Consider the following 15,633-nt stretch of genomic DNA (forward strand, 5'->3'; position numbering starts at 1 on the left):
CTAGTGCACTACAATTCTATTCTGTAATGTAAGTGTACCATTCTACAGGCTGAGCAAAGCTCAGGGTTTTAATGCATTTTCAATTATGGCCCTCCAGTGCTCAAATTGCAAAAAAAAATTTGTATTTTAATGATTTTGATATCCACATCTGTTCGGAAATAATTTCTTTCCCCCATGTATTTATCAGAACTTGTCATCAACAAACAGTTCTAGTTTCTGCCATGGGACTTACAGCATCTTTGAGCTCTTTCTACATAATCTTAAAATAATTATTCAAAATTGACATCTTTACCTCAGGTTTGAGTGGAGGCCAGGTGCTAATTTATAGGAAAGTGATTGTTCAGTCAGATGATTTTAATGAGGCTGAACTCACACAAGTCTGTTAGCAACTTGTTGCCACTCCCTTGCTCACCTTAAAGACTTCAGACCATCACTATGAAGCAAAAGTCCATCTGCTCTCAAATTACTCCCCAAAACTATTTTATTATATATACATATAACCTAAATTCTATTACAGAGAGTAGTTTTGGATGTGCAGTCATAGAAAAAAAACCACAAATGGAAATGGTACAAAATCCACACCTGCAGCCATTCAAAAACACGTGGAGTATGTTTGCCTCACAGTTAAGGCAAAACAGAACACAAAGCTAAAATGCATAATGTCTTATTTTACTATATATGGTTTTAATTTCTAGAGATTCCTTTTTGTACGTCTGACTTGAAGTATTGTAAAAAGAGAGCCAATAGTGCATTTACTTGAATAATTACATTGTTGCATATTTGTATAAACACACTACCGTGTACCACTATAACTATATTATTGCTAAACTAAATGTCTTTGCACATGACTCGCTGAAGATCAAGTATATGCTAATTTTCGCTTGAAAAATAAATTGCATCTAAATTATGCAAGTACAGAAGAAAGAGTCTAAAAATTTTCTCTAAACGCTAAAATATGGCACTTACCATTAATTGATTTCTTAGCAAATGGGTTTGTATTTAATGCATCCTTCTGGGCCTGGCACAGCCAGAAAGGAAGCAAGCAGCTATCACTGCTCTGTTGATCACAGTCTTTCCCCATTCAGCCTTTCTACTGCTTATTCTGGTCTTTTATTCTGCTCCAGATAATTCTCATCTCTGTGCCTGTGCAGTCTGTATAGTGTTCATCTGTCCATTCCACCTGTAATTAGCTCTTAGATTTGAGTATCACTGTATTTGAGAGTCCTATTTTGTAGAGGCACTGGGATGCCTGGATTTTTCTTTTGGAACATGAACTTTATCTTCATTATGTAACACTTAAATTCAATGAGTTTTCTATATATCCAAAATAAACTGTTAAGAGGGTGGACCATGAACTTTCAGCCAGGGGTTTATGAATGTGAATCAAGTTGAAGTCTAAGGGAGCTGTAAACCCTTTTTTTTTCCCCACTAGTCTCTTGTGAAATCTTGAGGGATGCTAGTCAATGAATAGAAGGAAAATTGGATATTTTATAATTACACAGGAAGAGGACTGAGTTTTAAGAACTCAAACAGCTTATTTCTCACCTATATTTTATTCATGCAAATAATTAGTTAATTTCTCATTTTGGTTGTATTTTCATTTTAATTTAAAGATGCTAAGATGAGCTATTAAATCAAAATTTTGTAGTAGTTATTACTTAGATATTTCAAGTTATGGGGAGCTTTCAGCACCTGTTCATCTCATAATTTAGAAATGAGTTCTTTGACTCCTTCCTGAGAGGGACTGCTTCTGTCCATAGGATGTATAGGGCAGTGGTCTCCAAACTTTTTTGCTTGCACATTCCTGTCAGTAAAATATTTTTGAACCCTGTCTCCAATATGTACATATTTATAAATTATATATACCTACTACTGTATATATAATCTATTTGTTCATTATAAACCATAGACAAAGTAGAAAGTAAAAATGTATGAGAAAAAGACTAAGGGAACTCTTTTGAAAATTCATTTTATTTATTAATGATACAAAACTGTTCTTTCCTGCATCCCAATACATTTTCTGGCACACTGTGTGGGATGAGCACACCCTGCTTTGGAAACTGATGGTATAAGTAAACAGGGAAGACCGGCTTAATAACATAAGCTGTAATACTACCTTTCTGCAGTTAATGTGTCCATTCCATCTCTCTTATTTATTGTTTGAATATATTAAATTCAGTCTGTTATGTAAGATGCTATAAATGTAGGTGCTAGAATGTTATCTGTCTAACCGGAGTTACACAGAAAGCCTATTGTGACAAGGGGGAAAAGGGATTTTTTTTTTACTTGAAAAACTAGTACAATACACAGGGTTGGGTACAACATTGTGGTGTGAAGCTTCTCAGTGAGGTTGTACACAGGTCAGGGCAATTTGGTGTGTGGCTGAGTTGCTTGGAACTGGACATGACCAGGCAGAGCATTGATTGTGTTTTAGGTTTACACATCTTTTGCATTAATTTATACATCTATTATGGTTATAAGAACCACAGTGAGGGGTGAAGAATTTCCAACTGTACAGTCTCTGCAGAGTAAACTTTATTCTTCCTGTTCACTAGCAGTGACTCTTCACCTTTCCTCTCTCAGAAGTCCAGGATTTGAGTCTCTAGCTTTTCACTGGTCTCCTATGACCTAATTTATTACTCAAACTCTGAACAAGATCCATCCCATTCTCGCATTGTGTCACTGCCTCAAGGTCAACTCCCTAGAAAACTTTCCAATTTCTTGTGATGTAGCCAGTGCCAGAAAATCATAGCCTGTGTTTCTCATTTTTTTTAACTCTTCCATGAATGCCTGGATTATGAGCTGTTATTTGTATGCTAATGGATATCCACTTAAAAGTCTGTTCTTATTTTATTCTTCTTGTAGATGTTTTTACATCAAAATGAGCACTGTGGTAATGCTACAGTAATCGGAGACCAGTCTCCTGATGTTTGGAAATTTTTGTAATGACTATGGTTTCTGTGGCATTTCTTTTTATATTTTAAACATAATTTTGTTATTGGAGGATGTCTTGTATGGTGGGATGCAGTAGAGATCAGTGTTTATAGACCATTTGGATCTAAGTTTGGGGGTTCATCTGGCTCACCAAACTGTACAGAGATACCTCAGCTGAGAGCCTCATTGTAACTGGGTGATGAGATGCACCTGAATGGAAAGTTGGCCTGTGGATGTCCTTACTGGCCTGCTGGGCCAGCCTGTCTTCACTGACAGACCAGGAAACCTCAGATAACAGCACTCCTAACTTGTATGGCTCAAGAAGGCACAAAAGCTTAAATGGGAATGAATTTCAGCTGTTGTGGTTTAACCCAGCCAGCAACCATTTGCCGCACAATCTCTCAGCTTCCTCATCAGCAGGACTAGGGAGGGAATCAGGAGGGTAAAAGCTGGAAAACTCTTTGGTTGAGGTAAAGAACTTTATAACAGAGAAAGCAGAAAGCCGTGCATGCAAGCAAAGTAAAACTAGGAATTAATTCACTGCTTCCCGTGGAGAGGCACGTGTTCAGCCATTCCCAAGAGAGCAGGGCCTCATCACACATAACAATGACTTGGGAAGACAAATACCATCATTCTCAATGTCCTTCCCTTCCTCATTCTTCCCCCCAGCTTTTTATACTGAACATGATGTCCTATGGTCCAGAACATCCCTTTGGTCATTTGGGGTCACCAGTCCTGCCTATGTCTTCTCTCAGTTGCTTGTGCATCCCCAGCCTCTTTGCCAGTGTGGAAGTGCACAGAGAAGAAAAGGCCTTGTAAGCTCTGCTCAGCAATAACAACATGTCCACATTATCAGCACTGTGGTCAGCACAAACCCAAAACACAGCCCCGTACCAGCCACTGTGAAGAAAATTAACTCTACTCTAGCTGAAGCTGGCACATCAGCTTAAATATCTATTATTCAGTTGCCAGAAATTGCAAGGATGCTGATGTCCCTGGCCAGTGGCAGCTTTATTACTTCTGTGGTCTTCAGAGCCTTTGCATACTAGAAGCATGCCCAGTGTTTCTCAGAGAGTGAGCTGTTTTGTCTCACGGTAGTCAAGTAGTAAGATGTCTAGGAGGAGCTCTTTTCTCTGCCTTACGCTACTGGCTGTTACTCCATGTGTTTTTTGGAAATAGGATAATAGGAGTCAGAGCAGGGAATCTGAAGTTCACTGGTTTCTTCAGATTGTAACAATGCATGAGCAATAACAGCCTAGTGTCATTATGGTCAAATTACTCATTAATCCTGTTGTCCTTAAAAGCAATAAAGATGTTTGCTGTTTGTCATTACCTGTCCTTCTGTTGAATTCTTGTTCTGTTGAAAATGGGTATGTTTCAACAACATTAACTAATCCATGTCAGTATTACACGTGCTCAGGCGCACGAAATACTACACAGAAGGCTAAGTCTTAAAAACCTGGGAACAGAGGAAGGGTAGTTTTCATCTGACATTGTGCACCTTGTCAATATTAAGTCAGTATTCTTACTTCGATGATGGCAACTAAGAAATTATTCAGGACTGCTTAAATTGTTACCTATAAAGTTTTTATACTGCAGCATATTTGTTTTAAGCAAGGGTGCTGATTTTTTACCCTTCCAAAGCCAGCTTTTCCTAGTTATTTTATTTCTGAGGAAAATAAGTATCAATACAGTAGAAAGCCGAAGACATGTCTGGAGTAGCTTTTTTGTATGTGTTAGCATCATTATCAAAGGTCTGACCCTGGGCATTTGTAAGGCATTAATTCCTGATAAACAGTAACCTGTGAGTTTTTGTTTTTCGTGGTATACCGAGTCTAAGCCTGATAGTTGTGATATACTCAGTATATCAGGGTGATGTCTAATAAAGTCAATAAATTCTGCACCTATGATCAGTGTAGGAGTGAGTGACTCAGATGTCTCCTTAGCAGTCTGTCTCCTTGCCTCCCAAGATACTGTCTGAATCATCTCAGATATTGAGAATATTAGAAGCAGAGTTAGCAGAGATTGACTAAGCATCACGTCTGTTAGTAAGAATCCTCCTGTCAATCATTTTGCAGCTACCATAATTTTTTCTATAGCCTTTCTATATTGAGGTAATTTTCTGTGCCACAGCATACATTGTATTTTTCTGATAGTATTTGCATATTCTAAGACTGTTTTTCATCCATCCTGTTCTTTCCAGACTGTAACAATAAGAGTTTTATTGGTGGCTGTTGGTCAGATGGTGATCATGTCAGGCACCTACACAACAGGCCTGTGTTGCATTTGACACGTCTGAGGTGGCTTATCACAAGAGTTTGGAAAGATGTGATGCAGGGCCAATGAGACTCCCATCCCATTGGGACCCACAATGAGAGATGAATTAAATACCTGGGGGCATACTGGATGTCTCTTGGTTGACTGTGTACATGTCTTCAAGTTGTCAACATCCAACTTTTCTTCCTGAGCTATTTTAAAGTAATGAGTTGAAAACTGAAGAAGAAAAAGGAGTAGTACAGTGAAATTTATCTTAGTGCATGTTCATTCTGGATTTCTTGCTGATCATGATGCTCACTTAAAAATGTGTATTTCTCTATAGCATATTGCTTCCTTGTCCTTTATAATCTGGACTTGCTCCCCAAATTTCAGTATCAGGATGTTCCATGGTTGATAGTGTAGCCTCCATTAGTTCCAAAGCACATGATCCAGACTGATCCAGACTGGAATAACACCATAAAGCTTGCTTATTTTGACAGTAATATGGTTTGCTTATCTGGTTAAATAGCAGTATCCCATTCCCAAGTGGGGGTGCGTTACTTTTTTTTAAAGATCCTTTGGTAATAATAGTTTTAAAATATAAGGCAAATTCTAAGGAAGTAAGCAACCATGTTAATTTACAGTAGCTGAGAGCCCAGTTTAGCGGTTGAGTATTTTTTAATCATACAGTTAGGTATGAGCTAGGTTCCTGTTGGAAATTTTTTCTTGTGGTGTTGCAGATTTTACCTCTTTCCAGAAAAAACATCTCAAATGCCTTCAGTATCATGTTCATGTAACTAGGCCAGTCACAGGAGCAGGGCATCACTTCACTGTTTTCAGTGGCGTTACAGAGGTGTTTCAGGTGTTTCAGTGTTTTCAGAGCAGAAAAACTTACATCTGGTGCTGGAGCTCTTGCTATCAGATCTACTTTTTGTAGTTGCTTTTTGTTGTTGCAATGGAATGTTTCTATTAAAAGTTGTCATAATGGAAATATTAGGATGAATTCAGAAGTGCATGCTGAGGTATTATAATTTTAAGGCCACATAAAGACTTTCTTTTCTCCCTTTGCATCTCAAAGCACAAGTTTGTGATATTAAGATTATCTGAATGCTACCGAAGTAACCAAATAATTAATTTTTTTTAACTTGCAACTTCTTTAAATAACACCTCTGAATTACAGCCAGAAACCTGAAGAGAAAATAGCTTAGGATGAATTACTCAGAAACTTGAGGTACCACAAGTAAAGAAAAAAGGGGAAAAAAAGGTAGGGAAGAGTCTAAGCCAGAGGGATAGCATCACTGCTGTAGTTCACATCTCTGTGCCTTTTATGAGCTACTGTAAGAGTTTCTGCAATTAGAAAGCAGAAATAAATTTAGAGCAATTGTGCAGATCCACATTTCAATTCCTACCTGAAACCAGTGGTGTTTCAGAGCACTGTATAAGAGGGTTGCATACGGCAGCGTGACAGTTTGTGTTCAGCAGGTCTGAGTCCCTGCGCTTTCTGTGTGCTTTAGTAACAGGGTGGATGAAAGATGCCCAAACAGCTGGGGGGCATGTAGTAATGCTGGATAACTGTAGTACTCAGAGACAAAATTAATCTGCTCTTTGTGATGCATCCAGTGGAAATACTGTAATCTAAATGAGCAGCTCAAGGTTTTCCTTGGCGAGCCTGTTGGTGTGACTGAATAGTGCTTACGCTTGAATTGTTGATGGCATGTAAGTAGAAAAGGCAGAGTGGTGAGGGAAACTCATATGTTCCCTGAGGTGTAAAAGAAAAGGAATTTGGAGAGTCTGATGAGGAACATTGCAAAACCCATCTTCATTTTCTCTAACACTGGTTACAGGAAGGGAGTTTCCTTCCATCCTAAGGGCTTGTTTGGGTAAGCATGGGCTATTTTTTAAGGATTAGGAGGATTTAGGTGCTTGGAATTTGTCTTGTTACACATTGTTTTCATTAAATAAAAACATTTGGACTTGATTAAATTAGTTTATCTGGAGCTGTTTGAGGTTGTTTGAGTATTGAAAACAAATTAGATTATGTAATTACATGAACAAACTGTATTTATCAGTGGTTTCCTAGCTGCTTTGTTGATGATTTCATGCCCTGTACTAGTGTTTCCATCCCATGGCTGTGGCAGCTTTAATGGAATTGATCTCAATTGATCTCGCAAATATTCTTTTCCTATGCATTGAAGCTGTTCAGGGATTCCCTGTGGGGGCATCTTGATGCACCTTCTCTGCTTGGCTGACTTCGAGCAGTGATACCCAGCAAGCTGTGCCAGACTGGGAGGAATTAAGGCTTTTGGATGCCACAGGAATCAAAGCTTGCTGTTACCAATTAAATGCCCCAGGATGGGAAGAATACTTAAAATGTTTATATTTTCTTAAACCTGTCTCCACATTTCTAAAGCCTGTGCGTTCATTTATAGTAAAAAATAATTAAGCATGTTCAATCATATGCTGGCTGTTCCTTAGGAGACCATTGAGAGATTAACTTAAAGTAGACCCGAGTGAGGAATTTGTTGCCTTTCTTAGATCCATTAGTACTTCCTTTGCTTTGTTTGTAAGATACCCATATGTGAACTGAAATTTCTTCTCATCTTATATATCTTCACATTTTTATCAGGGTCTGAGCTAGAGGGTTTCACTCCATGATGGATGCTTTTATTTTTTCTATTTTTTTTTTTTTTTGAGAAAATTGTAACAGCTCAGTGAGAATCAGGATTCATTGTACACTTTTTCTGGATGCCAGTTGAGAACTTACATGCAAACCCAGCATCTTCAAATGGTCTCTCCCAAAAAGTATGAGTCTGGCTTTTGTCAGGAATGTCCCCTATGCCTCTGACAGTGTTCTTCCATTCTGTTTAGGTTCTTTAGCCTCAATGACAAGACACAATAAAGCAAAAAACTTACAGGAGAGGTTGAGCTGTTCGAACATACCCTGGCTTTATGACCTGATTCTATCTTAAGTAGTCCTTTCCCTGGGGCTCTTTGGTTCTTTTTAACAGGTTCCCAGAGCCATGTCAAGGAAAAGCAGTGCTTCCTTCCTCTGCATTTTTGAAGGTTTATGCTCCTCCAGCTCATTCTTCTCAGATGGTCTGTGTGGAATTCCAGTTCAGGTGAAGTTGTGTGCCTGTGATTTCCAGCACCAGTGTCATAATGAAATGAAGCCCATTCTCTCAGACATGAGCTACCTGAGGAAATAGTGCCACAAGAGTGTGGGGTACTTAAATCTATTTTAAATATTTAAAAGAATCAGAAATTATATTTCAATATGGTGTGGGTTTTTTTCTTTATCTTTTTATCTTTTGTTTTGAGGTTGTTTTTTAAGTTCTCATAATAGCTACCGTTTGAGATTTTCAAGTTTTCAGTTTGGCCTGGAGATTACATCCTTTTTGTTTTTGCATGGCTGGTTTGAACTTCCTGTTGTATATTTTCAGAATTTAGAAATTTTGTTACAGAACTTTATATCCTCAGAATGGATTTCATGTGTTCCTACTTAAGCTTCCTTCCTTGTACATTAGGCCAGAGATGTAAATCAGTATCTGTTAAGTGAATGATTTCACCCATGATAATGTATAATGCACATTATATAATAAATAAATAAAATATATTAATATATAATCTATATATATATAAATAGATGAATATAAAAATCTATTATTATAAATATATATAAATATAAAGATAAAAAATTATTTCCTGTTATGTTTAAATACTGAGGCATTAAATAGTCTTAATTATTTACCTCATGCTAGACCTTTTAGTGTCAATTATTTACACTTATTTGCACAAATTATTTGGGTGGATATCCAAAGCAAACAGTTACAAGAAGGAACATGACCAACTCTTTTCTGTTGGCATCTTCCTTCCAGTATTTTTAGCACAAACTTTTTGCTCAAAAACAAGCTTTTCATGTGCTTATTCACTCATTACCCACCAGAATCCTGCAGGAGAGGAGCACATGAAGAGTGCCTGGTGGAGCAGAGATGCAACCCATGCAACTTGGCCTTCTGGATGTCAATTACTTTATAGGAACAGTAGCACAGAAAAAATTAATTTATTTGGGTGGAAATTTTGGATATATTTGTGTTAATGGTGGATTTTGCCTCAACCCTAAGAGAGGGGGAAGAAAATCTATAGGCTAGACCTCTTACACTCAGGAAATCCACAGTGAAACTATTTTTGTTTGCCTTAATTTCAGTGTACTTCTTTCAAGCACCAAACTGCTGCCCCTTAATGCTATTTCACATATGCTGTTGCATTGTGCGATTTTACTTTGCAAGAAAACCACATTGGTATTCAACCTTGTTCAGGCACATCTTCAAAAGCACTAAAATTCTTTGTGTGTTGTCACTATTGCAGTGCAGCCACTTGTTTGTGGCTGCTCAGGAAGAAATGGTACCAGAGAGAGAGGTGTCTGTCATGCTTTAGTTACTGCTGTGGTCAACTCCGCTTCATTTTGCCCTGAAGCAACAGTAGTTCTGTAAGGATGACTTTTATACACTCAGATTAAGTCCCAACAAGGGTTGGAACCCAAAAAAGTAAGGGTTGTGCTGTCGTGGGTAGCCTTCCAAGGTTGACTGGGACCATTAGCACAATGATACAGCTTGAAGTACTTTAAGTCAGTTTATATTAAATGTTAATATAAGATAAGACAAGAAGAATATTAAATATACTTTTGCAGAACACAGTGAAAAAACAATTCTGGCAGTTTGCATTGTGGACCTATCTGGCAGTCAGGCATTGGTGTTCCAGACCCTGTCCAGGCAGTGTGAGGGTGCTCTGTGACAAGCTGGGCTGAGTGCACTGTTTCTTGAGCGTGTTTCCTGGGCCAAGGGAATTAAACAGCTGGGCTAGAACTCCTTGGGCTGCTGAGTGTTTTACTTTGTCTTCTTGCAGCATACAACACACAGGTTCCTTTTTCTACACTGGCCTTCTATGGTATTTGTAATAATATCACTTGTGGTTGTCCAGAGGTCACAGCAATTGGAATAATGACCACTAGGTTCTTAATTATGTCGGATTATCTACAGTTTGTCATTTTTATTGTAATTCATTACAGACCAAGCAATACCAATCCATCAAAATGCCATGATTACTGTAAAGGTTCTTATTTTTTTTTAAGTCAGAATCTTATATTAAATCTAACAAATGGATACTGAACTCTATTTCTCAAATACTATTTGATTCCTGACAAAAATGACCTTTGTCTTGAACAAACCTTATGATATTTTTCCTGTTATTTTCACATAATTTAGTTCTTGAAAATTCTGACAGCTCATTTACATTGTGATTGATTATAGAGTCCCACATTTTTAGAAAGTGCTGAACCATGCCTATTACTGCTTGTATCTCTGAGCTGAGAAATGTTTTTCATTTGATGTTGACATTTTTCATGTTTCATCTGATAATTTATATTGCTGTAAATGTGTAAGTGCTAGCTGGCAGAGAAATAATTAACCTTGTCTTTAAATTGGAGTTACAACGTTTTAATGCTTCAGAGTTTGTCTATGAAGTCATTTCAGTAGAATCTCTTGATATTTTTATCATCTTCATGGGTGGATACAAATTAGCTTATTTTATCTGAGAAATAAATGTTAAGCAAAAATCTAGATCCTCTGCAAGAAATAGCTTTCTAGAGAACAATCATGGCTTAAAGTCAAAATAGAAAATCTGTCCCCAGTATTTTCTATTCTCAGGTGAGTTTTTTCGCAGACTTTCAGGAAGGGTAAGTAGTCCAGGATTTTTGGAAACAGGAGGCTGACAAATAAGAGTGTCTGTACTGAAGTGTGAATAAGAGATGTAGCCAGATACCGTATTTAGCTTAGTGTCTCGCTTAGCAGCAGCACCATGAAATAAAATAGCTGGGATATCTGAGGGAAGAATTGCTTTCTGTGTTTGTCATGGAGAGAAGATGCAAAAAAGGCAGAGGTCAGAGATCACAAGGAGGGGAAGAGAAGTGGTTCTACCACAGGGCACTTAAAAGTGCATGTCAGATGGATAGTCACTCCTCAGGTGTCTGAATGAGGAATGAAGCTCTCCTGCCCTATGCCTTTCCTCTTCAACTTGTGTGTGATATGTGGCCAGATAATACTAAAGCTGAAGTCATTAACAAAATTTTTATTTCTGTTTTCATTTCAGTTATTTGCCACCTTCCATGCATGAATGGAGGCCAGTGTAGTTCTAGAGATAAATGCCAGTGCCCTCCTAACTACACTGGTAAACTTTGTCAGATTCCCGTGCAGACTGGCAATTCTCCAAAACTCTACCATCACCCACAACAGGTGAACAAGGCTGTAGGATCACAAGTTATCCACTCTACTCATACTTTACCACTGACAATGTCTGGACAGCAAGGTGTAAAAGGTAACTTGTTTCTTGATAGATACTTTTAACTTGTTGGTTTTAACAAATTATTTCAGGTATCCAACCAGTAACAATAGTGCTACATCTATGTATATCGAATGTTGACACCACAACTCGAACCATGAGCTCACCAGAATGTCTGGAACATATTTTGCTCAATGACTGAAATAATAAGAAATTACAGTGTTATTGAAAAGAGTTTGTAGGTAAATTTACTTTACTTTATGATGAATTTAATGCAAATTGTAGAGTCAAGAGATAGTGCAGGGGGTCTCTTCCAGAGGTATAGACCTGTTCAAAAGGACAATGTGATTGAACAGAGTCCATTAATTGCAGTATACTTAGAGAGTTGCAAGTGATTCCATGGTTACTAGTGGAGGGAAGAGACCATGCTTTTCAGCATAAAAAATTTTTAAATCTGATGTAAAACTAAAAATACAAGCTGTGTTTATATTATATGATTTGGTAGAGTATTATAAGTTAATTTTGTGGTGAACTTTTTAGTGGAGATAGGCCATATGAGTCACTTAAATAGAACCTTCCTTCCAGGTTAAATAACAATATAATTTAAAAAAAAATTAAAAATAGGGTTTTGCTGATGCTATGAAGAAGACAGAGGATAAGAAAAAAGAAAACCCGTGATGTTAATCAAATTTTCCCAGTCTAAGAAAGTTCATTCATCTTCAGGTTACTGCTTCCTTTAATACTTTGGTTGTGAGGTGAAAACTCTTCTGATGACTTTGAAGAGAAGTGTTGAGTTTATTTCTTAGATGTCCTATGGGTCTAGGTAGGATTTTTCTGGGTCCATGTAAAGTGACCTCTGCAACTCAAATCTCAACATACAACCTAATGTGAATTTTGTTTGCTTGTTTGAATTGCCAGATTGATTTTTGGTCAAGGGTAGTTTTAAAATTACCTCTCCAAGGTTGGTATCTCTGAATAAAAAGAAAATATTTAGGGGAAAGATGTGAGCAGGCTCAGTTACTGGCAAATAGTTTCTAAACTTTGCTAAAAGATATTTGTGATAATCTGAAGTAGTAATGCTGTATTCAGAAAGGGACATAGCTGTGAAGGAACTGTTGACAATATCGTGGAAATGCAATGTTTTTTAAGTACTTATGAGTATCTCCTCCGTCTAGAGAAGAGAATATAATTACCTAAACATTTAGCAGAGCATCAATTTATTTCTCTGCCTAGGTAATTCCAATTGAAATAATTTTAAACAATACAGGGGTCCACAACCCCCAAATTTTTAAGACATAGTTATTCTTCAGATTCTCTCTTAAAATGCACAATAGGTTTCTCATTGCTAAAGAGTGTGACCTCTTGAAAATTTTTTTCCTGACCTTCAAATCCTCACAGGAATCATCAGCAGTCACAATGCCTTTTCTTCTCTTTACATGTCCAAATGAGGATTTGGATTGTTGAGAGATGAGTATTTTATTTCTTTAAAAGAAAGAATAAAACAATTCATCCTGAAATGGCTGGCAGAAGTAAAAATGAGCACATCTAGGCAGTGATCCAAGACGTGGAGAGGATTGTGATAATAATACCACATGGGAGAACCCAGCCTAAATTTGATGTTTTCAGTATCTGAACATCTCCAGCTGGATTGAGACACACTAAAGCAGAGAAATTCAGTGATTTATTTTGAGGACTAATATATTTTTTAGATTTAGCAGCTAGAGGAGGGATCCCTCTTCATACATAAAAATGTTGGGGTGAGTTTTGTTCTTTTTACAGACAGTCTAGGCTGTCTTGTCTTGCCCTCCAAACCCAGTCTAACAGCCTGAAAAGGACTTCACTGCTTCTGCTTGTAACACTGAAGCTTTCCCCAGTGGGTTTTCCTCTAGCAGACCTCATGCAGCATACATTTTGCTTGTGGGTTGTTTTCAGCTACAGGCAAGATCTTTACCCTGCAGCCGTATTTTGCTGACTTTCTACCATTTTATTCCTGAAGTTTCTGTCAGAGTATGTTGACAATTTTCATAAATGAAACAATGCAGTTAGTGTAAAATAAGTCTGTTTCTTTTAAGGAATTCGTATGTGAGACCAGTTAATACTGATAGTGGGCCTAAAGAAATGAATATAATGTCAAAAACGAAAAGCACTTTCTCCAAAACACTATAATTTTAAAGTAGCTCCAGTAAATGAAATATGCCTCCTGATGAGTGGAGCTGAAAATACCTAATAAAGTTCCAAAGAAAAGTTCAAACTTCAGGAGGCAAGGAGATAATCCAGAAGATCTAACAATCCAATGTGCATTATAGAGAAAGCTGTGTCAAATGGTATTTTTTGGTTCTTGATGTTTGGAAGGGGTGCTACCTCTGATGGATTGTCTGGCCTCAAGTGGCCAGACTGACAAGAGGCCCAGCCAGACACAGGAAATGCTAACTTAGTTATGCAGCTTACAAACTACATAGCTTGTTGCACACCTCTCCTCCCTGCCCACCCCAAAATTAATTTGATTTACTTTAAGGGGCATTTTGTGTCCCATTGAAAAGAGGCTTAAGGGTCACAAGCAGTTGTGTGCAGATTTCATTGACTGGAGGGTCCCGGTCTACGTACCCAGAGCTAAAACTATAACCATATTTAAAAATGGAAGTGTCTGAAAATCATTTCCTCCCCCTTTATCTGCCAAAACCTGAATTCAAAGTTCAGCAAAGGGACTGGTGATTTTAGATGGCTGAGATGCTGGCAACACTTGCAGGGGTGAACTTGGGATTTGGCAGGTATATAAAGGTGAAGGGATGAAATCTGAAGCTTTTTCTGTGTTCCAGAGAAAGATGATGGATCTGAAAAAGAAAATAAAGCTTACTATATATCCAAAAATAACCTAGTAGAGTATGAAATCTGGAACTTTGAATGGGATTCTTATTACACAGTATGACTGCAAATATTAATGTCATACCAGCCAGTTTGGACATGCGTGTTTATCTAGCAGTCTTTACAATCCTAAAATGTTGTTCCTTCCTTCATGAATATTTTTCATTTTCTTGCTTTGTTAATGAGACTCTGTGTGTTCTTTAAGCCTTCCTTCTAACCCTCAAATTTGGGCTTCATTTATATTTCAGTCACTTCAAGGCACTCTGTAAAAATTCTGATGTACAAAAAATAAATGTCTTAGAGGTGCCTAAGATATCTTTTTCACCTGTTTTATTACCAACTTCTCTTATGTGTTTTTCCTTCAATTATTTTAGTGAAGTTCCCTCCTAACATAGTGAATATCCATGTGAAACATCCCCCTGAAGCCTCAGTTCAGATCCATCAAGTGTCAAGGATTGACAGCACATCAACAGGACAAAAAGCGAAAGTACCTCAGCCAGTACATCCACAGGTCTCTTACCAAGGTCTTCCGTATCAGAAGACCCAGAAAGGACATACAGCTTACACAAATCAACAACCCATTCCTCATATGTTTCCTGTTTCAGTTAAAACTCAGCTTGGGCGCTGCTTTCAGGAGACGGTTGGGACACAGGTAAGAAATGTTTGCTAAGGCTTGTGAGACAGGTAGCATTAAAACTCTGTATAAAGGAATGGAAAAGAAAATCAAAAAATCTAACAATTGGAGGGAAAGGATGCATTTGACTTTCTTTTCTGCAAGAAAATTATTTTGAGAGTGTAACATTTTAAGTCATGTTTTTCTGAACCTCTTTCTCCTTCAAGCTAATGTCTTTATTTTCTGTGGACTTGGGTCCCTGACATTTTGGTTTCAATTATTTTATCCATAGCATTTTGTTTTTCTCATGGAAATTCCTATTCAACAACTTTGTGTTTTACAGTATTTTAGGCTAATGTTTTGAATATGTTGAAATGTGACCATTGAATGCAATAGAAAAATCGTGAAAGCCAACTCAGTGTTCATTACAACATTAAAACCTTAGTTCATTTGAAAATAGTATGTTTCACATCATGTTTTTCATACCACTGTTTAAAATTGTGTATTTTCTTTCAATCCTGAAATAATTCTAACAGCAACATGTGTTTTTATATTTGCATATATATTTGAATATATATATATTGATAAGGATATGTGAAAAGATTGTTAAGAAGTCAGTAAAATCCTGTTAGTTA

At 37.3% G+C, this 15,633-nt stretch overlaps 1 protein-coding gene across 10 annotated transcripts in view; it reads left to right on the forward strand.

Moving 5' to 3' along the window:
• Window positions 1–15,633, forward strand: part of LTBP1 (latent transforming growth factor beta binding protein 1) — a 184,242-nt gene that overhangs the window by 69,790 nt on the left and 98,819 nt on the right. For 9 of the 10 annotated variants that reach the window (XM_088052416.1, XM_005526906.3, XM_088052412.1 and 6 more), the window contains 2 exons: window positions 11,335–11,559; window positions 14,760–15,037. In XM_088052416.1, the coding sequence (XP_087908542.1) occupies window positions 11,335–11,559; window positions 14,760–15,037 (503 nt within the window). The remainder of the gene's footprint in view (window positions 1–11,334; window positions 11,560–14,759; window positions 15,038–15,633) is intronic. The other variant, XM_088052414.1, reaches the window with a different exon arrangement.

This window comes from Pseudopodoces humilis, chromosome 3, assembly GCF_049639895.1.
Source record: "Pseudopodoces humilis isolate 2021_Gansu_Grassland_sample_001 chromosome 3, ASM4963989v1, whole genome shotgun sequence".
Classification (NCBI taxonomy): Eukaryota; Metazoa; Chordata; class Aves; order Passeriformes; family Paridae; genus Pseudopodoces; species Pseudopodoces humilis.